A 26,291-nucleotide genomic window follows, 5' to 3' on the forward strand; every position below is an offset into this window, starting at 1 on the left:
GAGCGAGAGAGAGGTGGGGGAGGGGGTCTGAACTTGCAGCTGCTGACAGAGTGTCGGCTCCAAAAATCCACTCTCTCTCTCTCCCACGCTCCCTATCACACTCCACCCCCCCCTTTTGAAAAGCACGTTGCAGCCACCTGAATGCTGGGATAGCTGCTCATAATGCACCACTCCCAACACCGCTGCAAATGTGGCCACGACAGAGCGCTAGTAGCTGTCAGTGTGGCCAGACTGCAGCGCTTTCCCTACTTAGCTGTACGAAGACAGCTTTAACTCCCAGCACTGTACAGCTGCAAGTGTAGCCATACTCTCAGTCTCTGCAAACCTGGGATGAAGCATTCTCACAGAAAGGTAATCTGCACAGAATTTAGTTGCCAAACTCAAAACAACTCTCTACTGAGCATATGCAATAGGGGATCTTTCAAAGGCTTATGATCTGGCCAAATTTGGGTGATTTTTCACAGGAAAAGCAAAAGGCACATTCCTGACACAAAGGCTACCCCCCATATCCAATTTGAAATCCCTGCTCCAGAGAATGAATGTGCAAATTTCTCAACAAAACAAATGTGAGAATCTTTTTTCCAACATGGGCAAAACAACAATTTTTTCTAATCTTGTTCTTGGGAACATTTGACCATTTCTGCTGAAACTTGACAAAATAAATATAAAAATTAACCTGACAGTCACCTGGAATGGAAAATGTCAGCCCAAATGATTATAAGCAACTGATAGCAGAAACAGGTCAATTCCTCCTTATAATGAGAAGTGTTGGGCTGAACTACCATCTCTACCTATAACAAACTGAAAGACATAACAGCGAACTCTAAAGCACAACCAGTAACACCTAAATAAAAGCTTAAAATGGTGCTAATTCTGGTCAACCTTTTCAAAAACCCTGAAGCATAAATTTTCATTATGAAGCCACAGTCCTTTCAAGCCTTACTGCTACAGCAATACACTCATGTATTTCCACAATATATACCATTTCATTGTTTTTTAAAAGATTACAGTAAGAATAGAGCCTGCACTATATTCACATATCCAAACAAAACTGGCAATTTCAAAAAGAAGATAACTAGGAATGAACTTTAATATTTAATAAGACACAAATTTCTCAAAGGGTTGCCAAGGAATAATGACTAGCAATATAGAATATTTCCTTTAATACTTCTCCAAAGTAACTCCAGTATTTAAAATATTTAAAATAAAAGCCCCTAAAAACTTATCATGAATGCAAACTACCGAACAAACCCACAATTCAATTTAATTGATTATATTTCCAGACTGTATAAAAATACTTCTGATATGTTTTAACTGGAACCATACTTCTCATTTCATCAGGAGGCAACAACCTATTTTAATTTGCCTATTGTATACCAACTTAGTGTAGCAGAATTTACTGAAAAAAAATCAGCTCTTATATCTCAATGGCTGAGATGAAATGTAAACATTTTGATACAAGTTTATGACATGCTTATATCACAATTGGTATTTAGATGACTTTACAATTGGATGCCCAGTCTTTGTAGATGTTGGCTACTAAAGGTTCTTGTGTCCCTTTACATGAGGCGGTCTGTTTTTTAAGACATAAGGGGTAGAAAGTATTAATTTTAAAAAAGATGTTTAAAATATCTTACTGAACCACAGACTAAATTATACCCTGAGCTACATTCAAAGCAATCCTGCTGAGCTCAGTAAGGCTGCATGGGATATGAATCGGGAGAATTTGACCAATATTTGTAAAGGGTATCAATTTCAAGAGTAAGTAATCAATAGAAAGAATAGGATTTTCAATAATTAACTAATTTAACTAACTTAAAGTAAACATCTAGAGGTGCAAGCCCTAGAGTTTATTCTTCTCAGGGATGCAAGTAACTTTTGGCCCAAATAATTTAGGATTGGGAAGAAAGTAGAAAGAATAAACCACAGACAGCAGGAAATCACTCTCTAAATTTTGAAAAAGCGTTAGAAATGACAGCCATGGAGACTGAAGTCTTTATTTATCCATAGACAAGCACAGCATGAATGGCAGTAGTGCACGCTGCTGCACTGATGTGCTTCAGAATCTAACCAAGAAGGTAAATTGGCAGATTCCACAATCATTCAGTTTTTGGTCTCTGCAGTGGTGCCAATTAATACCAGTGCTGATGGTGGTTTCTGTGATGGGGATATCTGCCCATTAGGAACAGGACCACAACTATTCCAACACACTGGAACTAGGACAGCAATGAGGTGATACAAAGCTACAAACCTATGAACAATATAAAATGTTTAAAGCACTAGAATTCAAGGTAAGTTTTATAAATAACTTATTTAAAAAGTATTCTTATAAACCTTTCCTTACAGGTTATTTTATCCAAAGAAACAAATATTGAAATATTCATTCTTATTACACCAAATTCCTTCATTTTGCTTGAAAGTGATCAGGAAAATTTTTTTTGCTTTTTCTCCCTTCCCCTTCTCCCCTCCCTCCCTTCAAAATATATCTAACTTCCCTTCCCTATCCTGAAAGAATATACAGCATACCTTTTTGGTTTTCATTTTAGGTACCTGTCTATGCTTCAGCCTTGGCAGTATAAGAAAGGACCTCCAAAGAAAGAACATTCCCCACAAACACATTTGAGAAACCTTCAATTTTTACATCATGTGCAAGTCTTTGTATATTGATTTGCTAAAAGTGAAGTAAAAATCTCATAACCACTAATGTAACACTTTTTCCTACATTGAAGTGTTTGTTACTTCAAGCAAAGGATTAGTTGAAAAAAGGAAGAATTAACCTTCCAACAGTGTTTATAAACTTTGATAAAAAACAAAACAAAAAAGCAAAGCAGTTGCTCAGTTTACAGAACAAAAATAAAGAGATTTCAGATTTCGCCATGGGGTAAAGATACATTTTAGAATTGTTTCAATTAAAATTTTCTAATAAAACGACAGTCACAAAGTTTTCATATATGGGGAACAGGTGTAGATTTCAATAATTAAAGCTAGATCTGCAATCAAGCCCTGAAAAAATATACATTTTTATGATATAGCTATGCTTCATTAAAGACGAGCTACGCAGCGGTTCCGCACTATTTTAGGCAAACTAAGCTAGAATATATAAAAATTATTAAATGGGCATAAGAGTGTACATTGCATTTATGTGGGCTAAGTTATGATTGCACAAGTCAAAACTTGTTTGTAACGTTGCCTAACCATATTGCAATTACACAAAAATAGCATCAAATAGCAGGTAAAATTTCAGATATTTTTCTTCACCTTTTTTCCCTAATTCTATAATTATTACCATTTAGCCTAAATATTGTATGCATGTATACTGTAATTTTGAAAATCTTCTGGGAGTCAAAAAATTGAAACAGCTTTGCTGAAATAATGGAGTGGTGGTAAAAAGCCAGGTGGTGAACTCCTAAGCCACTAAGCAATGACTTCAGGTAGTTTGCCCTATCTGAGTCAAGCAGTCATTTTTCATAAAAGCTGTTGAAAAAGGGACATAGTTAAATATAAAATTTAACTTGATTATGTCATTTGTGTTAGTTTAAAATCTATTTCACTTTTAAACAATTTCTTCTCGCTTTTTCATTTAATTGACTATTCAGTTTCACATTTTGTTTTTTTGCACTAACATGATGCAATGTTTGGATTGTAAACTGTGGAGAAATGCTTGACTTTGAACAAAAAATGGTCATCAAATTTGAGGAAAAAACAGTTTTTAAAATTAAAAAACAAATACTCTAAATATTGGGCCCCGATTGCAAGACAATATCACTTAAATCTGGACTTTGTATAGTGCTGCAAGGTCAAGAGTATTTCTATTTAGCTGAAATTAAATAGAGGGGGAAAAAAAGAGCATAGAAAAAAAAAATCTCTTGCAAGGTTTCCCCTTGCTAGTACAGTGTGCTTCTTTCCACCAAGCACCGTATTGCTTGGTGGAAGGATATTTAAAACCAATTATTTTTTATTTAAGAACAATTAGACAGCCATTTTGTAAGAGCAAGAACAAATTGTAAAGTCTGTGGTTATACTGAGCTATGCACCTGGGTTGTGCATGGCACTCGAGCACTTCCTCCACAATGAATACAAGGCAAGCACATCTCATTGGGACTGCATATCAAGCCACTTCTTATTTAAAACAACTTGAGAACTAATAACATCTTTCAAGGATATACTATTTTAAACATCTGTTGGATGGCAAATACTATCTCACGAACTACATTTATATGCCTACCTGGTTGATTTTAATTTACCCCCAAACGGAAAAACATTGGAGGGAACCTTTTACAACTGTAAAATTCAAGTGTAACTGTAATGCTGAGTAATAAGCTTGGTTTGTCCTGAAAAATTTCTGAACTATGTATGCCATAGTTCGTTATCAGTGCAGATGCAGCAGAAGACTGCTGTGGTTGGCTCAGTGGATTAAAAAATGCTTTTCACCCAAATGTAACCTTTACAGGATATATGTAAAATTGTGTCCTTCTCTGGCCCTATTCACAACTTATCTACAACATAGTGTTGGCAGTAGAAACTGCAGTTCATTATTATTTGCATTCAGCTCTCATCCATCTGTTTCTTCGCTTTCTCTTAGGCTTCAACTTGGTCAATTTTTGGGGGGGTTTCTCAGTCTTCTGATTTTCAACAGAATCTACCCCAAGAACATGTTCAGAGCAGCATAACTGTCCATCTAATGTAGAATTTAGTACTGTCCCATCTTCATGTTCTTTGCAGAAAGAATTTGGGCAGAAGTGGCAAAAAGAAACAGAAGGTTTGCCACAAACATCACAGTGGTGCCAAGGACACTCCCACTTTCCTGTAATTAAAGATGAAGAGCATTAGATAAATTGAGATTTTCTTTGTTAACAGGAGAATAAACTTCATGTTGCAAAAAAGCAGAGTATACATTTAGCGTTCTAATGTCTGTATGATAAATACTGACTTTGCTTTAAAAAAAGTGGATAGTTTTTTTTTTAATAACTCAAGATTTTAACTGTTGTTACTAATTACTCTTGTCAAAAGCAAAATAGTAGAGTACTTTTAGTTAAGCTCAGTAGACTGTATTGAACAGCACACGTGACCACATCTTACTTAAACAGCACCGGAGTCAAATCAGTATAAATTACTCAGGGGGTTACTTGCAATATCTTGAGTTCCAATCCAGTATAGTAAAATCTTTCTGCCTTTTAATGAGAACGTCTGTTCATGTGGAAATCAAACAATTCAGTGAACTCCATGCTGCTGCTTTTTTGCTTTGGTTAATCCATGGTTTATGGAAACCTCTATCCATCCCAGAAGTTACAGCACAGAACTGACAGACATCTCTAAATCTACTTTTGTGTCACACTTCTGTGTGCCCATCTATCTTTTCCCTATTCTGAAGTTGCTGACTGCCAAAAAAACAAAAATAAACAAGTGGTGCAGAGTTAAATGCAGGGAAAATTAATTCTTCTTTGAGCATTATCTACATGGATCTTCATTGCAGGTGATGTAGATACCACTGAAACTATGCAAGTTGCAGTGTCCTGTGGGGATTTGTAGACACCGTATGTCCTCAGCACTCTTACTCCAAGATTTTATGTGATACAGCTCCAACCACCATTTCAGTCATTTCTAATCATAGTAGCCAACAAGCAAGATTCAGCAGCATTCATTGCCATCCCTATCTGCTTCCTTTCATGAAAGTTTAGAATTTCTCTGAGTCCTGCATTTAGGGACTATTAAGAATTTCTGCTATAAGCTGGGGGCTAATCAGTTGGAAATAACAGAAGAGGAAAAAGTCCTGGGTGTATTGATGAATCACAGGATGATCATGAGCCACCAACATGATGTGGCCAGAAAATAGGCAAATATTACCCTATGATGTATGAGGTGAATTACTTTCAGTAGAATTAGGGAGGTATTAATACCATTGAACAAAGCACTGGTAAGATCTCATCTGGAATTCTGGGTACATTTCTGCTCACCCACGTCCAGGAAAGATTCATTCAAACTGGAATAGGTGCAGAGAAAAGCTAGAACGATGATCAGAGGAATGGAGAGTCTTACAAGAGGCGATAGAAAAAGCTTGGCTGTTTAGCCTTGGCTGACAGGGGATAGGGTTGCTCTCTATAAATACATCAGGGGGATAAAGAGCAGGAGGGGATAAGAGCTATTTAAACTAAAGGACAGTACTGAACCAAAAGCAAATGGCTATAAACTGGCCATGAATAAATTTAGATGGTAATTAGAAAGTTTCTTACCATCAGAGGGGTGACTTTCTGCAGTCTTCCAATAGGAGTAGTGGGGCAAAACAGCTTCTAACTAGTTTTCAGATGGAGCTTGTTAAATTTATAAACAGGACTATACACAGGAGGTCCTTTCCAGTCCTATGTTCATTCCTATTCCATGCCCCTGCGGATAGCACCATATCCATAACAGCCAAGACAGTCAGGCACATTCCTGATCAGTGTTCATTGTGCAAGGTTTTTACCATCCACAAGGAAAGCGATCATCTTCCAAGAGTGGCTATGTCAGCATTGTCTTCTGGAACTGTCTGTCTGAAGCATGGTGGATTGATTTAAATCCACCAAGTGGAAAGCCTCAATTTAAATCATTAACTTTAGTCAACTTTTCCATTTGTACTTCAGTTATTTTCTAAAGGTACATTCTCATTTGTTGATATAACCCAGGGGTCAGCAACCTATGGCACATGTGCCAAACGAAGCACACAAGCCGATTCTGAGTGGCATGCTGCTGTGGTCCCGGACCCCAGCCCCACTCAGCCCCCCCGCCCACTGCTTTCCCCTGCAGGGGCAGGAAGCAGAAGCTTGGTCCTGTGGCAGCCAAGCTTCACCCTCCCCGGCTTCTTCCCCCAGCATGGTGCTTTCCTGCCCTCCCCCTCTCCTTCCTTGCACCAATCAGCTGATGGCCCTAGTGAGGGGGAGGGGGAAGAGTGGCAGCGTGCACACAGCTCCGAAGAAAAGGCAGAGAAGAGGTAGGGACGGGGCCTTGGGGAAGGGGGTGGAACAGAGCATATCCCTTCCAGCCCCCTGCCTTGAGCTGCTCAGGGCAGGGGGCTGGAAGCACCCGTACGAGCTGAGCACCCCAGCCCTCTGCCCTGCACGCCCCCACACCCCTACTTCCCTCTGCCCTGCACCCCCAGCCCTCTGCCCTGACCCCTGAACACCCCCTCACATCCAGCCTTCTGCCTTGCACCTGCCACACCCCCACTGCCCTCTGCCCTGACCCCCCCCACAACCCATCCCTCCGCCCTACACCCCCCGCACTCCCCATCCCTCAGCCTTGAACCTCTGCACACACCCAGCCCTCTGCCCTGACCCCTGAACCACCCCCACCAGGTCAGGGGTCCCAGCCGCAGGCCCCGCTCAGCCCGCTGCCAGCCTAGGTGAACAGAACCTCAGGTTCCAGCGAGCTGAGCAGGCTGGCGGCGTAAGATCAGCATTTTAATTTAATTTTAAATGAAGCTTCTTAAATATTTTGAAAACCTTGTTTACTTTACATACAAAAATAGTTTAGTTATATAATATAGACTTATAGAAAGAGACCTTCTAAAAACGTTAAAATGTATTACCGGCAGTCGAAACCTTAAATTAGAGTGAATAAATGAAGACTCGGCACACCACTTCTGAAAGATTGCCAACCCCTGATAGAACCATTAAAACGATGTTGCTTTATAACTAAATAGAACCTTTACACTAGATACAGGTACATATTTTTTGCTAGCTAAGAGGGTACACTAACTATAAGCAATTATACAGTTTAATATTTTCAAATTCCCTATTAACTGTACATTTTTATTACGTTAGAAAATGGTAAATGATATGTTGTTTCTTTACTAGATAATTAACTTTTTGCTCTTAATTTGCATTATGATGGTAACTGGAATTCAACTGAACACATAAAACAGCATATACAATTTATTTTATTAAACAGACAACCTTAAATGTTTTGATAAGAGAAGTGTGTGTGTCCAAAATAGATTTCACATTTACAACTAAATGATTTACTAAATAGAGGGATTAACTGTAGCTAGTGAATTAAGCTAATTATTTCAGGTCAGCTTGGGAAAATGTTCAAACATGCCTAAGTGAAAAAAACTGGACTGTAAATTCCTAGTCTCATGAAAATCGAAGTCCCCTAAATTACTTAAGCTTTATAAATATGGCATAGTAGGTCAGCCTGACTTCAAAAGTTAGATTCCCGCCCTCCCCCAATTCTTTTTTATATAGAAAAGCAGGCTTTAACTCACAGCTTTTGAAAGAGGGTCATGGATTCAGCATATTTACTTTTTATTTAAATGTTTTAAGAGATTATAAACAGTTAAGTCCTTAACATAATTTGTATTAAATTCAGATTTCATTTCAAACAGGCTTATTTTAAAAAAGAAAAAAATATAATTTAAACAAAAGAAGTCCAATTTAAATTTTAAAAATTGCATTTTTAATTTTTTTTTAATTATTGATTTTTATCCACCAGATCTGAAGGATTAAACATCCAATTCCTGGAATTGACCTGTTAAAATGGGAATGAGCAGCCAAATGGATTCAAGGGCCTAGGAACAGCTAGATGTACATGAACTTCGCATGTCATCCTGCATGACAGACTGTGTTGAGCAGAATCATGCTAAGCCATCCCCCCAGAGCTGTTCAACCTTGGATGCAATTCCCCTGGCAAAGTAAGCTGGAACATCAACTTAGAAACAATGAGTGCAGACAGCAGGTCTACTGAGTTCAAGGTATTTTCCTTCCTTGGAGTTCAGGTAAAACCATGAAATGACCCTCCTCCATACCATGATACTGAATACATTCAGTGTCTGGACCATCCTTAGTGTTAACATTTTCAGCAACCGGTATCTTGACACCAACTGGCTTCTGGTACAACTGGCCCCTTCATTCCAAGCTTTGGTCACAGGCAGAGTTCCCATATCACCAACTCTATATTCAGCCAATCCCTCCTGCCCTGGGACATTGGCTTGGTCATCATTTTACTTGGCTTTGAATAGACAGGCTTTGCTTGTTTCTCCTTTTCATATATCAGGTTCAGTTCTGGGACCAGAGATGTGTAACAGACCTCACTCAAACACATATGAGGCATAACTTGAGACCCACCACTCCAAAAGTCCTCATATTTACCTCAGTCCAGATGCTGCTGCTTTTCCTTTAGTACGTGCATCTTTGAACTATCTGAGTTCATGAGTTCTTCTGGGGATGATTTCACTTTCTATGTGACAGCAGAACCCTGGCCTAACTGAGTGACATGAGCACCACTGCCTGGGTTCCTTAAACTAAATGTCATTTTCCCAGAAAGGCATGAAAGAGTACTATTAGATCTCAATCTTCAAGGACTCCTACTCCTTTTACAAATACAGCACTCACTCACTATAACAAAAAAAAGTCGATTTCAAAACAGGGAAGTCTTGAAAAGATGCAATGTATACATCAATATTTTTGCAAGCCCTGTATGAGACATATTTCAATAAAGTACTTTATTATATACAGCTTCTTCCCTTTCCCACCCCTTCACAAATGCTTTACTCACCAAAAGGACGTTTCACCAAGTCAAGACAGGAGAGATGGTATGCCTTAGTACAAGATTTCCTGTCACACAATACAAGTTGACCTCCATCCCCACAACGGAAACAGTCATCTTCAGACTCTTTCTTTCCCTCACTTTTTGTTTTACGTCTCCGAGTTCTTTTTTTGGTCTTTTTGCCTTTTTCCTCTGAAGAATTAGTGGAAGAATTCTGAAGAAGGAAATTACAAGTTTTTAGATCCAAATTTTGAAAAAGAAAAAAAAAAATGCTCCATAACTCAGAAAAACATTTTTAAAAGGTAAACAAATCTGGTCACTATCTCTAAAAAATTAAGTTGCAGTACTAGAAAGGGCCAGAGAAGGGAAAGAAGGATGATTGCAGCACGCACGGCTTCATGCTAGAAGAGATTGAGGCAGCTTGGGCTCCCAGTTCCCATATGTTGGCATTAACTGACTTCCTCATGGGCAGTCACAGTAGGGAGGCCAAGGCTCGATTCACTACAGGGCACTGGAATACCCTCTTATCCCCAGATAATATCCTTGCAATGTCAAAGCTGAGACAACACATTAGCAGGATACTGTGAAGAAGCCTGCCCTACTGCCACCCATGTGTGCATGTTTGGTGTATAGAGGACTTCAGTCTCTGGGGCTGTCAAATTTTTCTAACAGTACCAAAAGAATACATAGAAAAAATATTGGAACTATATTTTAGAAAGCAGAAGAGTGGCAGCATATAAAATAAATAATATCAAGAAACTACAAAATCCTTTCCAAATTATAAAATCAAGAGGAACACTCAATATTAAAAAGGTAAGAAAAATAAAATGTATTTAAAATATTCTAAACTTTCTTATATATTTGATGCAATAACCTAGAAACCTAGCCCGTGAGTTTGCCAACTAATTGAATGTTGCATAAAAATATTTTTAAACAGTCACTTGAATTAAGGAGAACATCTGCAGTTATGCTAGCTATAAAAAATGTTGTAACAGCCTCAGATTTTAAAGCAAAAATGGTCAATTTTATAATCTGATCTGCTAAATCTAGGTCATGGAACCTCATCCATTAATTCCTGCATCAAGCCTATTAGCATCTGGTTGAGTTAGGGCATATATCTTTTAAAAAGACATGCAATCTCGATCTAAAGACTTCAAGGGATAGAAATCCACCACATTCCAAGATGTGTTTTTCCAGTGGTTTATTATTAATCAGTTAAAAATTTGTGCCTTATTTTCAGTCTGAATGTATGTAGCTTCAACTTCTAGCCACTGAATCTTGTTATGCCTTTAACTTAAAGACTCCTCTACTATTAGAAATCGCCTCCACTCAGACTATGATCAAGTTGCCTATAAATCTTCTCTTTGATAAACTAAATAGACCAAGCTTATTTTAGTCTCTCACTGTAGAGTAGGTTTTCCAGACCTCAAATCATTCTTATAGTTCTTTCCTGATACTCTTCCAGTTTTTCAAAATGTTTTTGAAGAGAAAACATCAGAAATTGACACATTGTTCCATGGTCTCCCTGATGCTGTACACAGAGGTAATACTGCATCTCTACTGGATATTCCCCAGATTATACATCCAAGGATCAAATTTGTTGTCAGTCACAGCACCACACTGAGAGCCCACATTCAGATGGTTATCTCCCATGAGTGACTTAGCATATATACTCGTTCATAAGCCGAATTTTTTTTAATAAAAAAGGGAAGCACTAGAGAAGGGGGTCAGCTTATGAACGGGTATAGAGAGGGAAAGGTGGGACACAGTCCCTCCCCCCAACAGAGAGAGCAAGGTGGGACACAGTCCCTCCCCGCAACAGAGGGAGGGAGGAGAGGCAGCACATCCAGCAGAGCCAGTAGGGAAGAGGCAGGGCCAGAGTCTCTCCACTTCTGGCCACGCTTCTTTCCCCTCAGCCTCAGAAGCAGCTGCAACTCCAGGGCAGCCACTTGCCCCACCCCCCCAAGCACGCTGCAGCCGTGCTGCCCGTCCCAGCCCACTGGAACATGCTGCGGCCGTGCCGCCCGATCTGGCCTGCCCACCTGCCAGAGCAGCTCCAGCCAGATCAGAGACATCCTCCTCTGGCCCTCTCCAGATAAGGTGGAAAGGGATGGGATGGCGAGAGTGTGGAGGTCCCGGGCTAGGGTTGGAGTCATGTAGGGGGTGGTCACAGGGCTTACTCCCTGACTCCCAGCTTCTCTCCCCACCAAAAACATTTCTCCATCAGTTGCTGTCCCAGCCTGTCAGGGTAAGCAGCTGGCACATTGGGATACTTTGTGCCTGCAGATGCTTGAGGTAAACAAACCATCTCGGCCCCCCAGCAGTTTATCCTGATGGCCCAGGAGCCAAAGTTTGCTGACCCCAGAATTATAGGGTTGGTGTATGAACGCGTTATAAAAAATTTCCATTTTTACTTATCCATCTTAGGGGGGGTTGGCTTATAAACGAACTGGTTTATGATCAAGTATATACGGTACATATTTTGATCCTGGCTGTACATATAACCTCGCATTTGGCTGCATTAAAACACGTTCAAATAAGGCCACCTTACCAAGCAAGCCAGAAAGCTTGCTAAAACTGACCTGTGATGTTTAATTTCTGCAGGGTTCTGTGTATGAGCTGATCACAAGGCTGGAGTGAAAAAACCCTTCTAAAAAGGTATAATTTGGGGCACTGTGGAGGTTTTACATCCTCCCTCTTAAGCGTCTAGCATTGAGTAGTATCAAGGACCAAATATTAGACAACAGCCTCTCCATAGTTAAGTTTGAAACTTTCTTTCCTTTAGGAGCTTGATTTTCCCCTTCCTCTGCCATTTCCCCCAAAAAACGCAATACAGGTTATTTTCACTTCATTTTTGCATGTGGCCTGTGCCCAGATTACAATTTTTGACCAAATTTGAGGGGATTAAGAGGCCATTCCTGTATATGGTACAGGAAAAACACAGATGTCAGTTATATTTCAAATACTTCAAAACTGCTTGTTTCAAAAGGTTCATATGGGCTTTAATCGAAAGAACTTTGAGAAATCTAACATACAAAATTATAATTTTTCAGAGGAGGAAATACTGGTAAACTATAATGTCAGAATGACCTGTTGGGCTATGGTGGACTTTAAAAAGGCACCAAGCAACTATTAGAGATCTAAGCTTTCATTTTAGGAAAGAAAGTCTATCGTTTTTGATTTATGAAGATAAATTTCAAAACATGAACTGATGTGGGAAACGTGTTGCAGTTTTTTAAAAAAAAGAAAAAACAAAGCCACAATCTTCTTTTTCCCTCACTCACTGTGCTCTTGCCAATTCCTCAATCACCAGTAGCCTGAGCTCTTACCTCAATTTCTGACTGCTTCTAAAATACTTTCCTTTCTGCCACACTCTAAAGGAGACATGCAACAATGGAAGGCTATTCACTGTGTCTCCTACTACCTATGTTTTCCACTTGATTTCAGGATCTAATGATAGCTGGTCTACCAATGCCTCTCCCCTAACAGCTGAGCCAACTCAGCTTTTCCCACTTCTACATAATGAAGTGGTTCCCATTAACAACCTGTGAACCCCTTTCAATAAAATGTCAAGTCTTGCAAAGCCCCACCTAAAAATGAATACTTCCAGAGATATTCTCCTTTAACTGAGTATTAATTAAAAAAGCATTGATCTTGGAAATATAAAATTTGTTTTTATGACATGCTTATTACACACTATTATTAATTATTATTTATCATTACAGTATTTTTATTACATTATGAAAACGGCCACACTCTTCCAAGATCTCACTTTCGTAGCCTGTATCACTTTGAATAAGCCTGTTATAAGACAAGGTTCCTATGTTTCATCAGGAAGTATCAGATGTGAAACAGTATGAAGGTATTTAAGAAGCCAACTCAAAGAGTTCCTCCTACACAAGTATTCAGGTCTTGAGCAGTCCAGGCAAACGACGCACATTACAACAAAGCTTAAACTTGTTTTTAAAATTATTATGAAGAACAATCCTAGCTGCCTATTTAATTTTAAAAACAGTAAATAATATCCACCTCCCTTTCCATTTCTTATAAGGAATCTTGAAGTTTAAATCTCCTAAGTGTGATAGAGATGCTTGCTTTGATCTGCTTAGCTCTTGGAAGTCCAGGGGCTCTGGGCTCCTGGCCCCGTGCAGCCTGGTGTCCCTAGAGACAGCTCTGTCCACCATTAGGTATTTTTTTCCTGAAACCCTCCTGCAACATTTTGCAAACCCCCAAGGGCTCATGAACCCCAGTTTGGGAACCACTGCCATAGAGAGACGTCAACTTTTACCAAGGGGATGTCTCCTGATAAAATTCCAGGGTGCTTAGAAAGTTTTGAGGAAACTCCCTCAGGAAATCACAGTCTTTGTGCCACATTTTTTAGGATGTGTGCGGAGTAAGAGAGATGACAGAGGGAGCGATCCAACAGCAAAATCTTTTAGTCTTTCCCTGTCTTCAGCACCCAACAAAGGGGAGGCAAGCAGCAGCAGAAAACTCACCAGTCTCACTGGATGGCAACATAATGTTTACACCTTCCCATGAAGGAAGTGGACAGCATAATGTGCGTACATGTACACACACACACACCCCCCTCAGAAAGGGAAAGGGATATATGATACCATTTCCTTCCACAGCAATTGCTATGGATCTCAGGAATGGACATCTGATAGTTTTTAGAGGATGTTACTTTATTTGCTAAAGTTTTCATACAGTATAACCCCCCTCCAACTGCCACATACTCAAACATACATAATCCCACATATATTTTTGAATACTTACAATATTTTAACTTAATTTTAGTTTTGAAGGATACTACTTTTAAATTCAGACTACACCTTACATACCTTTGGTCTATCCCCAAGAAATCCACTGCAGTTTGGGGCACCACATTTACAGATAGTTTTTTCATTGCCCAGACAGTCAAGGTTGTAGTTAAAAGTCAGCTCTGTCCCTGAACAAAAGATAAGAGACTGTTTATCATTTCCTTTTAATAAATGTGAAATACAGGATAACAAAATACATCAACAGTTAATCCACAAGTAAATGTTCCACTCTGCTTCTCCCCTTTAATATCTGGCCTCTGATCATCTATCTTATTTTTTCCTTTGTATAGTTCACAAACATTGATCATGACTAGGTACATGTCCAGTACAGACTTCTAATATTTATCTTATTCAATGATACGTTTTATATAAATTGATTTGAAACCATCTAGGTGTGCACACAGCTGGCCTATGTAAACATGTTTTTATTACTGTTTGCTACATCCTCCCTTCCCCACTCTGATTGTTACACCCACATGCTAAATCTTGTCTCAAAGAATGAAATTCTATTTAAGAGAAGGACCATCTTTTGCTATGTATTGGTAAAAGAGCACATCACAGTGGGACCCCAACACTAAATGGGGCCTGTAGGAGCTACCATGACACACACAAGCAATAATAATAAAAAGCAGCATTTTCTAGGGTTGTCTAAGGCTCAGTAATAAGGATGAGCTTATTAAAGGAAATGCATGAATCCACATTCTCTTCTCTAAGAAGAGAAAACAAACTGAGCTCCCCGAAGAATACTTTGCTGAATTTAATCAGTTAAATCAAACCATAACTGTCTCACATCAAGTCTCATTTGACAGAAATTCAAAGATTTATGTAGCAGTAGGTTTAAACTTCATGTATTAAAACACAAACATACAAACCTGCAGGAATATCACACACAGCGAACAGGCCTACACGAGTGTCTCCATTCACTGTCCATTTTAGAGTCTCACAATTTGGTTGGCAGCTGTGATTCATAAAACGAGAATAGTTTCCTTTGGGGCCAGCATCAATAATACGGTCCTGGAAATTAGAAGAGTAATAAAATGAAATTTTATTCATCAGAAGAAATTACACAAGATATTTTAAAAATTAAAGTAATTTTTGAAGGATATGAATGCTCTATTTAGCCAAAAGCATGCAAACATGTCAACTTTACATGTTGTACTGAAAACTGTTGTGTCTCACAAACTGGGATGAGACACTCCCAAAGCAATACTCATGATCTTGCTCACATTTTTCCAACATCTATCACAGTCACATGGCAGGATAGGTTTGCTTGTGAGCATGCTGGTTTAGACAGGCAGGCAAAAGCTTCAAAGAATAAAAACCAAATTAATCAATTTACTTTTAACTCTGTGTTTGAAACACTTATGTTTTGAAAATACCGTATTAAATATTTGTCAATTCGCCATTTGTTTGCAGGCATTACAAGTTCCTCACAGACTTTTTAAAAAAAATTATCCTTGTCCAATTCAAAAAAAGTGTTTAGTAAATTGTCTTTAAGCAACTGCATCCTTACACTCCGTGCTCTTTTAATTTCCACAGCCCCAAAGACACCACATACAATAAAAAATGAAATAATGAAAGTAGTCTAAAATAGTTTTGAAAACATGACTCCTTGAAGAGCTGTTTAAGACTCCTCTATGGTTAGGTAAGTCTTTTGGCATCCTGTGAGATCAGAACCAACAAAAACCTATGCGAAAAACACAGTACCATTATATCTTTAAGGTAGAATGATAGTTTAAGACATGAATAATAAATTCAGAGTTCTTAATTTTTTGAAGGGGGGCAGCGGATGAAGATTTTATGTTGCTGTCTTATATATAAAGGGAAGTGTAACAACCTTTATGTATGCAATAACAAAATCCCTTCTGGCCAGAGGTACAGAATCAGTTTACCTGTAAGAGGTTAAGAAGCTCAAATAACCTGGTTGGCACCTGACCAAAAGGACAAATAAGGAAAGAAGATACTTTCAATGGGCGGAGGAGGGAAGAGGGAGAGAGGTTTATTGTGTGCTCTTTGTTTGTTCCCTCTGTGGATGGGGAGAGAGACCAGGGCAGGAAAAAACATCTCCTGAAAACATACCTGAAGTGAGCATCTAAGATTACAAAAATTGTAAGTAAGGCAAGAAAATGTGTTAGATTACCTTTGGTTTTACTCTGTGCTAAGAGTGAGTTTTATTCTTGTTTTTGTAGCTTTGAAGCTAAGCCTAGAGGGGAATCCTCTGTGTTTTAAATCTTTTTATTACCCTGTAAAGTTACCGTCCATCTTGATGTTGCAGAGATGATTCTTTTACTTTTTTCTTTATAACGAAGTTCTTCTTTTAAGAACCTGATTGATTTTCAGTGTCCTAGAAACCAAAGGGTTTGGTTTGTGCTCACATTGTAACCAACTGGTTAGTATATTATTCTCAAGCCTACCCAGGAAAGGGGGTGAAGGGGCTTAGGGTGATACTTTGGGGAAATAGGGACTTCAAGTGGTCTATTTCCTGAATTTTTGTCTAAATCAGTTGGTGGTGGCAGCAATACTGTCCAAGGACAAGGAAAGGATGTGTGCCTTGGGGAAGTTTTTAACCTAAGCTGGTAGAAATAAGGTTAGGGGGTCTTTCATGCAGGTGCCCACATCTGTACCCCAAAGTTCAGAGCGGGGAGGGAACCCTGACAGTTGTACTTTACTGAGTTGGGAGGCAAAATTACGTATTAATTTGTTGCATTCTGGTGTTATTTCAAAAGCAACATATCAGAAAAGAAAGTATTTAAATAACTTTATTAAAACTTCATCCTTGTAATTTAGGGCCAGTTTATATTGTGTGTGTGTGTAATTATTTTGACTCTATGTGTGTGTAAATCTAGTAACTTAGTCAGCAAATGGCTAGTTACAGGCTTCACTGGTCATTTGCATACAGTTATCACATCTGCATGCATGCACATTTTGGGCACGCAAATGTATGGATATTTTTGAAAAACTGACCCTAACAACCTCAGGCTGTTGGCTATATCAAGGGTCAATTACAAATTTCCAGTATTGAGATTTAAAACTATGTAATGGTGTGTTAGTTTTTTACCCCTTTATTGAATCAAGTAACTGGATGGTTATAGCTTAATCTTCATTAGGTGATGAGCTACTTCTCTGATAGTAACTAAATCCTACAGGACAAAGTAAGAGCGTCTGCAGAGACACAGCAAACTGTACTATGTATAGTGAAGATGACTGGAATTGAGCAATATGCAGACAGTACTTCTAGGGAAGATCTTCTACAAAAGAGCATGCTGTTCTTGGGTGTCTTTCTGCAGATCCCTGCTTCAAACAAACAAACAAAAACAAACAAACTGGCTGAAAACTCAGATTAGAAGACCAAAAAACCTGACCTACTGTGCCAGTTAAAATTCCTCCCTCTCCCTTCAAGAAACCTGTTACATTTTTAATTCAGTCTTACTAGATCTAACAAATGTATACATTTTCCCCTATGCCTTTATCTTTGCTGTGCTTTGTTGCAGGCAACAAAGTGCAAATGACAAATCTTCTATAGACATTTCCAGAAATGCTTATCACCTCATTTCTAAGTGTTGAATAAAGCAAACATCCACAGAGTGAAAAGAATTTTGAGTGCACGAGACTACAAATCAAAGCATAATTGATAGGTCAAGCCTTCTGGCCTACTATCTTCCATACTGTTTTTCTTAGGAAAGGAAATCAAAAGTGTATTAAAATTATAATTACATTCAAATAAGAAAAATTGTAGAATACTGTACCTTATCAATAGTGAGCATATAGAAGTGAGTGATGTCATTTTCATGTGCATATTTGATTCTTGCCCTACACTCCTCTTCATCGATTAGTTCACCAACATATTCATTCACAAACTCTCCCTGAAGGATAGAAGAATGTCACTAGTAAAGAACACACCAAGCCCATCAACAGTGTCACAAGCTACCAGTGCTTCATTAGGATGGAATGAAGAGTTCTCATTTTATTTTGATGTTCACTATTGAGCAAATAAATTCCTTTCAGAGACAAAGATTCATACGTTTTTCTTTTAGGCGCAATGTAAAATGTCCCCCAAAATAATTATGGAATATTAATTCCTGTTATCAGGAACTGAGAAGTGTCACGATTCCTACCTTTTTTATGTCCCTCTTAGCGACCAGACCCCACCCTTTGCCATCGGTTTTGATGATCTTTGTCTCAGGGTAATGACGTTTGGTAAAGCACTGATTTTGGCAGCGTTCTCCAGCTGGACAAACTTGTGGATGACATTCATACATTAGCATCCGGTTTAGACACTCAGAATCAAAACCACAAGGGTTTTCATCTGAGGGTTTGCAGTTGCACTTGGGAATTTCAGAAATATCAGCAGTATAAATCTGAACTTTACCACAAGGTTTGTTCACCTGAATAAAACAAAAATAGTTCAAATATTTTAAAACGCTTGTTAGATTTTTTTTTAAAAAAACATTTAAAGGTTAATATATATTCAAGTATGAGAGAGTTTATCCAGTATAAGCTCTCCTCCCCATCTTACAACCCATTCTATGCACTCTATCATCAGTCTTGGACTTAGTCATCTCTCTGGTCCATCTCCAACTCTTGTCCCATTTCATCCTAGCTACAGACCTCTCTCACTCCCTCTCTTCCATTCTCTTACACTTATATTCAAACATGCTCTTATACCCTCCTGACCCTATTTATTTATTCAAATTCGTCTCCATCTCTCCCTTCTCAAATGCCTCTGACCTCTTAGACCATGCTATCCAGAAACACCCTTATATAAACCAGATTTCACTCTTCGCTCCATTAAAACTGTTTTTCTTCTTAGATAGTATCTCCATTTCTGGAGGTTTGCAACCAGGGTAGGACATTCTGTATTATCCTCTGCTAATGTCTTTGTGAATGAATAGTCCTTTTGATACACTCAGGATACCACATCGTCCATCCAAGATCATCTTTTTCTGCCTCATGTTTCTTCTGCCATCATAACATTCCCTTCCAGTGCCCATAAAACATACATCAACCCCTAAACATCCTAAAATGTGCTCTTCTAATAGTCTCTCTCTTTTCATAAGATCACTGACCAGCATTTGCTCAGTTCCAATCATCTCCAGTACTTTTTCACAGATTATGCAGTCTAGCCATGATATTTTCAGAATTATTCTTCAACACCATAATTCAAAGGATTGTAGGTTTTTAAATTATCAATTGTTTGAATGCCCATCTTTCACAGCTATGATTTAACACAGGTCAAATCTAAGTTTTTAAGAGAGATGGCATTTAGTCTTCAGACTTATGTCCCTTCTTATCAGATGTTTGTTCTTCCAGAATGTCTTACTGTTCTGGTGCTGACTTCAGTATCCATATTTTCATCTTTTGATATGATGATTCCTAAATTGGAATAATTTTTCACTTGCTGTACAGCTGCGTCATTCACTGGAAATTGTGCACATTTCCCCAAGATCCATAGTTTTTGTCTTGTCCACATTCAACTCTACACCATATTCATATATAATCTTCACTAACTTCATCAATCAGCCAAAAGCACTTTCATCTGCACAGCAAATGCTATTCACCCATTTTCGATTCATCTTAATACCTTCTTGTGTTTCTTTGATTAATTTAATCAAACACTCACAATAAATGTTGAATAAAGTCAATGACATTATACAACATTTTCTCCTCGAGTGCTAACATTTTAATTTTTTTATCTCACATTATAATCACCTTCTGATTCCAGTATAATTGTTTTATTATTCGGTGTTCATATCCATCAATCCAACAGATCTTAATATGTTGAGCAATTTGTAATTGTAGATTCTGTCTGATGCTTTTTGTAAGTCAATAAAATACAATATACAATTTTCCTCATCAACTGATCTTTCTAATAAGAGCTTCAAGTTCATAATGGCGTTTATTGTGTTCTCTCCTTATTTGACACTATTATTGTTCACTTATTTCCTTTCCATTCTTTTCTTGTATTTGGTCTTTAACAACTCACAAAAGTATTTTAGAAGCATGCAATGCTAGGCTGATTGTTCTGTAGTCTTTACAATCCACAGTGTTGGTCTCTTTTGGGATTTGTACACAGTGAGATTGTAAAAAGTCTTCTAGCAATTCTCCTGTCAAACATATTCTTCATTACCTCGACAGGACTTTCAAGCCTTTATCCCCTATGCTTTTAAAAATTCAGTTGGTATTCCATTCTAACCCAGCACTTTTTCATTCAGAAGTCTTTTTATTTATGCCACGATTTCATCATTGGCAGGCTTACTTGATTCACATCCACAACTGAGGTTTTTCAGGTCTATCATCACTATAGAGTTCCTTGACATATTTTGCCATCTCTTGTTCTTGTCTTTAGGATCTGTCATTTTTGTCCTTAAGGATCGTATTGGTCACCTTTCTTTCTTCTGTCATTGTGTTACTTACCTTTATTGTTTTCACTAAGGTCATAAACTTGGTCACAAGGAGTGAGATAAAAGTACCTCTTTTCTCTGTGCATTTCCTTAATCCATCTTTGCTCCTCAGAGATGATCATTCTCTCCTCAGGTTTCTGTGACTGTATATTCTTCTGTTTTTCTTCCTACTTTTCCATCCAATCTTTCAGTGTCTTCTATTCAATTACTAGTTAGCAACCCCAATTCTGTTTTCAGATGCCTACTTTAAACATTTCAGACCCTTTCAATTCTGTTTCTGAGCAAGCACAACTGCTCCCACAGCTTCCTAATTTACATGCTGATTTTCCTCAAATCTGCATCTCTCCAGTGACCTCTTCCTGCGTTCAATCTTTTCTTGATGTCTTGTTATCATCTCAAATTTCGCATGATGAAAAAAGCCTTATTCCTCCTCCTAAGTTCTCTTCTCATTCCCTTCTCTTAATTGTAGGCACTGCCATCTTCCTCTCAGCTACTCAGGATTGTAACTTCAGTGTTAGACTCATCTTCCCCCACCTTCATGGCTCTTCTTAAATCCTGCATCTTTCTCCTCTCCAAGATTTTGAAAAGTCAGCTCTTTAAATTTATCACCAAGATCCTTCTCCAAGTCCTGATGGTTATCTCTTGCCTCAAGTGCAACCTTCTCCTTTGTGGTCTCCCCCATCTCACATTGTCCATCTACTCTAAACAAAACACTGCTGCTAACATCAACATTTCAATATTATTCTCCCCAAAGACAGATCAAATTATTTTTTTCATTCTCCAAAGATATCTGCACCACTGGTCCAAACATTGGACCTTCATCAAGTTTATCATGAACTGTGTCCAATTTAGACTAGATTCCCTAGGGCAGACCACATATTAAGAGAAATGCATTTTTTAAAAGTCATATTAAGTTCAACATCCATACATTTCAAAATAAATTCTGCAACTTAAAATTTGTCCACCTTTTTCTCCTTCACAGCAGATTTCCTCAAACCTTACCTTTATGTGTTTGTATGGTGGAGGTTTACGTTCATTTTCTTGGGTTTCTTTGGCTTCTCGCTGAAGTTTTATTTCTCGAAATCGAGATTCAGCTTCTTGCAAGGCTAAAAAACAGTTATATCATTAGAACTTGTAGACAGACTATTATTTCCTGTAGCCCACCATGCCCCTCCCCATTTTTTATTTAGTTAATCCCATAGTATCTTCTACCTCCCCTTCTAGACGCTTTAATCCCCTTCTATAGAAACAAATCTAAGTATCTGTATATAAACTCCTCTCTATAGGTAAGGATATTATAAGAATTGCTAAAATAGTAAGAAATAAAAACAACTGCATTACTTCAGTGACATCCTGGGAATGCTATATAGCAAGGTAAAACCTGAGTACTCTCTTGCTTCCTAAGCGGGGGATGGGGAGATGCTTCAGTAAGAATAGGGTTGTTTTGTCTCTTTATGCAGTCACAATGTACAATCCAATTTAAAAGATAAAGATATCCATTCTGGAAGAGGCTCCATCCCAAGAAGAAGAAATAGTATGTTTTTAAATCCAAAGTGGAATATGTTAGAGATAAACAGCTGAGATCCAGTCTGAATTGATTTTGAGCAGTTAGATCCATGAAAATTTTACATGATTCATCAGTGTATGATATCTGGGACAAGGAATTTATTGTATTATTTGTAAAATTATGGTTTAGCTTTGTGGTGCTAGCAGACGTGCCATGGCACCAGGCCTCAATCAACACTTACAAATGCATAGCTGGAAACCAGACTGAGTAATATTGTCAAAATAGATATCAGAGTAATAAGAATGTGTTTAGTGTTTAGATTTTATGTTTGTAGGATGCAGCATATATTAGTTTCACTTATCTGGACCCAATGTTATAGAGCAATAGCAAATGTTTGCATTATAAATCTCTATAATTGTGTAACTCACCAAACAGGAAAGAAGCATTAACTAGTGTAAAGTTCTGGGGCTGCAGACAAGAAGGTCCATTGAAATCAAATGAGCCATTGTGTAACATAAAAGGACGAAGACTATGTCAATTGCCCTCCCCCTCACACGAAGATGAGAGAGGCTGAGACGCTTGTATTCTGTTAGTCTGAACTCTGTGAGAGGGGAATAAAAATGCCTGACTAGAAGAAACCTGTGGTGATATGCTGCTTGAACTCTGAGGGGGCAAGGATTTCTAAGCACAAGCAAGAAGTCCCAAACGATTTAAGCTTGCGTTAGCCCAAAAGGACATATAAAGCATGTATATTATAACAGCTGCTATCAACTTTTGGAACCTGAGACTGTATTTTATTTGTGTGTGTATATCTTTACCTATCATGAGCCACTCCAGATGGCGTGACAAACTTATGCTGGCATTTATTATAAATGACACAATTTACTTTGTACCCAAGACTGTCTCTTCTCCACTCAACCAGTTTGAACTGTTTTTCACAGAATGCATTCTTGTCCCTTCAAAAGCTAACATACATGGGTATTTACACAGGTGACTAATATGCAAAGACTGCTGAAACAATTTTATTTACACTGCAAGTGAAGAAAAACGGAGTTTACTTACCTGTAATGGGAGGCTGAGATGTATGGTTTTCCCATCTGTACTCCACTGTGGGTACACATACACCATGTGACTGAATCCATACATTTTTACTAAGCTGTGTTCGTTGGTTCACACGCAAGTAGTAGTTCTCTTTGTGCTCCAAACAGAGTATAATTAGACAACGCAGACTGACATCTCCACTTCCTTTTCTTACTGCAAATCTGGCTATCGCATGGAATGGAATACAGATAGGGACCACACATCTTGAAGAACTTCAAGTTACAGGTAACTAACCACCACAATAGGAGGATGAAAAGTGCTGATTGCTGCCAGACTGACCCATAGAGAACTGATAAAGAGACTTGATGTCTTAAGGGTCAATCAGTAAATTAGGATAGCAGGGAACTCTGGAAACAACTGATGTTGTCGTGACCAAAAGGAGAAATGCTTCCCATTTGGCTGAATAACATTTCCTGGCAGATTGCTTCCTATCTGATTGACGATGGATTGAACTGCTATTGAACATGAATGCTGTACATCTGATGTCCATCCGAATACCATGCCTTGAGCTCAAGATCTCGTTAAGAAAGGAATCGTCAATCTCCCATTCGAGGTCTGTTGAAAAATGTATGCTGAGACTGAGGGAATTCTGAGCACCTTATCAGTATGCTGGTGAGTTATGTAATATCTGACTAACTAATTCCAGAGGTCAACTGTCTATACACAGGGGTAGGTATCTTGTTCCCCTGCTTGATTACAAAGACGACAGTTATGTTTTCCATCATCATCTGGCTATGACGAGATCAGATGAGTGGAAGGGATGCATTGTAGGCCCAGTGGACCACCCTTATTTCCAGGAAATTGAACCTGCTGCAGAGGAAAGGAGGGGTCTGGCCCATCCTACTCTCCATGTTGCCACCACGACCCTCACCAGGAAAAGCAGCATAAAGGAAAAAAAGAAGCTTCTCATATGTGGATTCATATGGGAGTTTATGAAGTATGTCTTTACAGTCTGCAAATTTGACATAATTTAGGAGATCGTATTTCGTTACCACCACCTGGTAGTTTGCAACTCTGAACTGGAGACTAGCCAAAGAGAATACTTTCCTACCCAGAAGGCTGAGGCATTTAGTGCCCTTGTCTAATGGAGTAGTTTCGGAGTACTGCATCCTGGACCTTTCTGTAGCCACCTGCACCACTAAGGAGTAGGGCACCAGATGAATGAATAAAAACTCTGCTCCTCCACTAGATGGCACAAAATATTGTTTCCAGGCTCTCTTCAGGGTATGGGACAAGAGGCAGGGGTGTGGCATACTGATCTGGTGGGTTCCAAAATGGCTTGGATAACTGGAAGGGCCAACCTCAAAGGGCCAGATTATGTCCAGTAGGGCCTATTGTGTGTCCTGGACCTTTGCAACAACTTCTGGTACTGTTTGTGGTCATTGGGTGGACAGGGAGATGATGATGCGATCACCTCATCCAGAGAGGAGGTCAACACAACCATCAGAACTGTTGGGTACAGCTCAACTACCTCGTCTGCAAATTCTGATGGAGCCAGTTGGCATAAGTTGGGAAACGAGGGTCGGTGGGCTTCCTGCACAGATCCAGGGTGCCTGCTGTATGGATCCCACAAGCTTCCGTAAGACCAGAAAGCTCAACTAGAGGGAGAGGCCTCAAGGCATTGGGTACCAGCAGTCCCTTGTGTAGCCATATTTGGAATGAAGCAGCTAGTTCTAATACCATCCTTGGCCTCCGACTAGGCTTGTTTCTCTTGGGGGAGAAACCCCATCTGGAGTATTAGATTTTTCTTGATGAAATGATAGGCTCCTATTCTATCAATGATGCCGATGGTACCAGTGGGAGGATGTTCTAGGTTGTGATCGCAAGAAGGCAGGATACTCTTCCCCTCAAGGTGGTTTTTTCCAGGTGTAGGGATATCTCTAAGAAGAGCTGGGCCCAATACTAGGGGAGATTGTGCGCCAGACAAGGTGAATATCTCCTCCAGCAAGGTAAAGGCTTCGGTCCTTCCCTGGTATTTTAGGGCTCCTAAGAAAGGTACCAGAGGATCAGATCATAAGAAGGTCTAATGTTAGGGGAAACCTCATGGAGAACATCAGAGCCACTGGATGGGGTCCCAGCATCAAATTTCCAGATGGAATCATTAGGTACCGCTCATTAGGTTATGGGGTGGAGTTGGAGCTAGTATCACTGAATCCTTCCTCCAGATGGAATCATTAGGTACCGCTCATTAGGTTATGGGGTGGAGTTGGAGCTAGTATCACTGAATCCTTCCTCCTTCACACCTTTCTTTCTTGGCCAGAAGGTTTATATAAAACTAATTCTTTAGGATCCATTCCTGAGAACTTGCCTGACTTTGACCAACATGGGGCAGAATCCTTTCTATTAGAGGCAGATATGTACCTGCCTATGTTCACATCCCCTACTCAGCTGTGAGAGTTTCTTAGGCTTCATAATTTTTGCCTTGATGCCAGACCTTGTGTCCGGAGGGCACTGCTTACTGTCTGAGGCTGTTGTATGAGGGAGTCTCCTTGGTCTGAATCTAAATGGAGTTTCATGGCCTACTCCTTGTGGTACTTTTGCAGATGGAGTTCTCATCCATCATGAGTTTAGGGAAAGAAGGAGCAGCAGATGCTGCACTTGGTGGTAATATGGGCCTCCCCACGCAATAAAGGCAGAGCTGGTGATCATCACTGAAGGAGATGGAACAGGAGCAGGGGAGACAATTCTTGAACCCCAGAACTCTTGGCATAGTCCCTCTTTACAGGAAGGAGCTCCCTGGGACAGGGAGACAAACTACACTTACTACAAAAACACTAAAAAACTAAACTATTAAAAGCTATTTACAAATTGCATTCATAGGTTCACTGTATAGGAAGATTAAAGCAAACATGGAGGATTCCAACTCAGGCCATGTGGCAATAAGAAAAGAAACTGCAGAAGCATTCGTCTGCACTGCCCTCTACGCTCTTGACTTTGAGTACC

At 39.1% G+C, this 26,291-nt stretch overlaps 1 protein-coding gene across 2 annotated transcripts in view; it reads right to left on the bottom strand.

The window, feature by feature from the left end:
• Nucleotides 1-1,072: 1,072 nt before the first annotated feature.
• Nucleotides 1,073-26,291, bottom strand: part of NSD2 (nuclear receptor binding SET domain protein 2) — a 160,339-nt gene continuing 135,120 nt past the window's right edge. The window contains exons 17-23 of one of the 2 annotated variants that reach the window (XM_050947351.1): nucleotides 21,743-21,846; nucleotides 18,455-18,724; nucleotides 18,086-18,202; nucleotides 15,212-15,353; nucleotides 14,361-14,467; nucleotides 9,529-9,733; nucleotides 1,073-4,804 (exon numbers count right to left, since the gene is read on the bottom strand). In XM_050947351.1, the coding sequence (XP_050803308.1) occupies nucleotides 4,536-4,804; nucleotides 9,529-9,733; nucleotides 14,361-14,467; nucleotides 15,212-15,353; nucleotides 18,086-18,202; nucleotides 18,455-18,724; nucleotides 21,743-21,846 (1,214 nt within the window). In that variant the 3' untranslated portion in view covers nucleotides 1,073-4,535. The remainder of the gene's footprint in view (nucleotides 4,805-9,528; nucleotides 9,734-14,360; nucleotides 14,468-15,211; nucleotides 15,354-18,085; nucleotides 18,203-18,454; nucleotides 18,725-21,742; nucleotides 21,847-26,291) is intronic. The other variant, XM_050947352.1, reaches the window with a different exon arrangement.

The sequence above is a fragment of the Gopherus flavomarginatus genome, chromosome 3 (genome assembly GCF_025201925.1).
Source record: "Gopherus flavomarginatus isolate rGopFla2 chromosome 3, rGopFla2.mat.asm, whole genome shotgun sequence".
In the NCBI taxonomy this organism is placed as follows: Eukaryota; Metazoa; Chordata; order Testudines; family Testudinidae; genus Gopherus; species Gopherus flavomarginatus.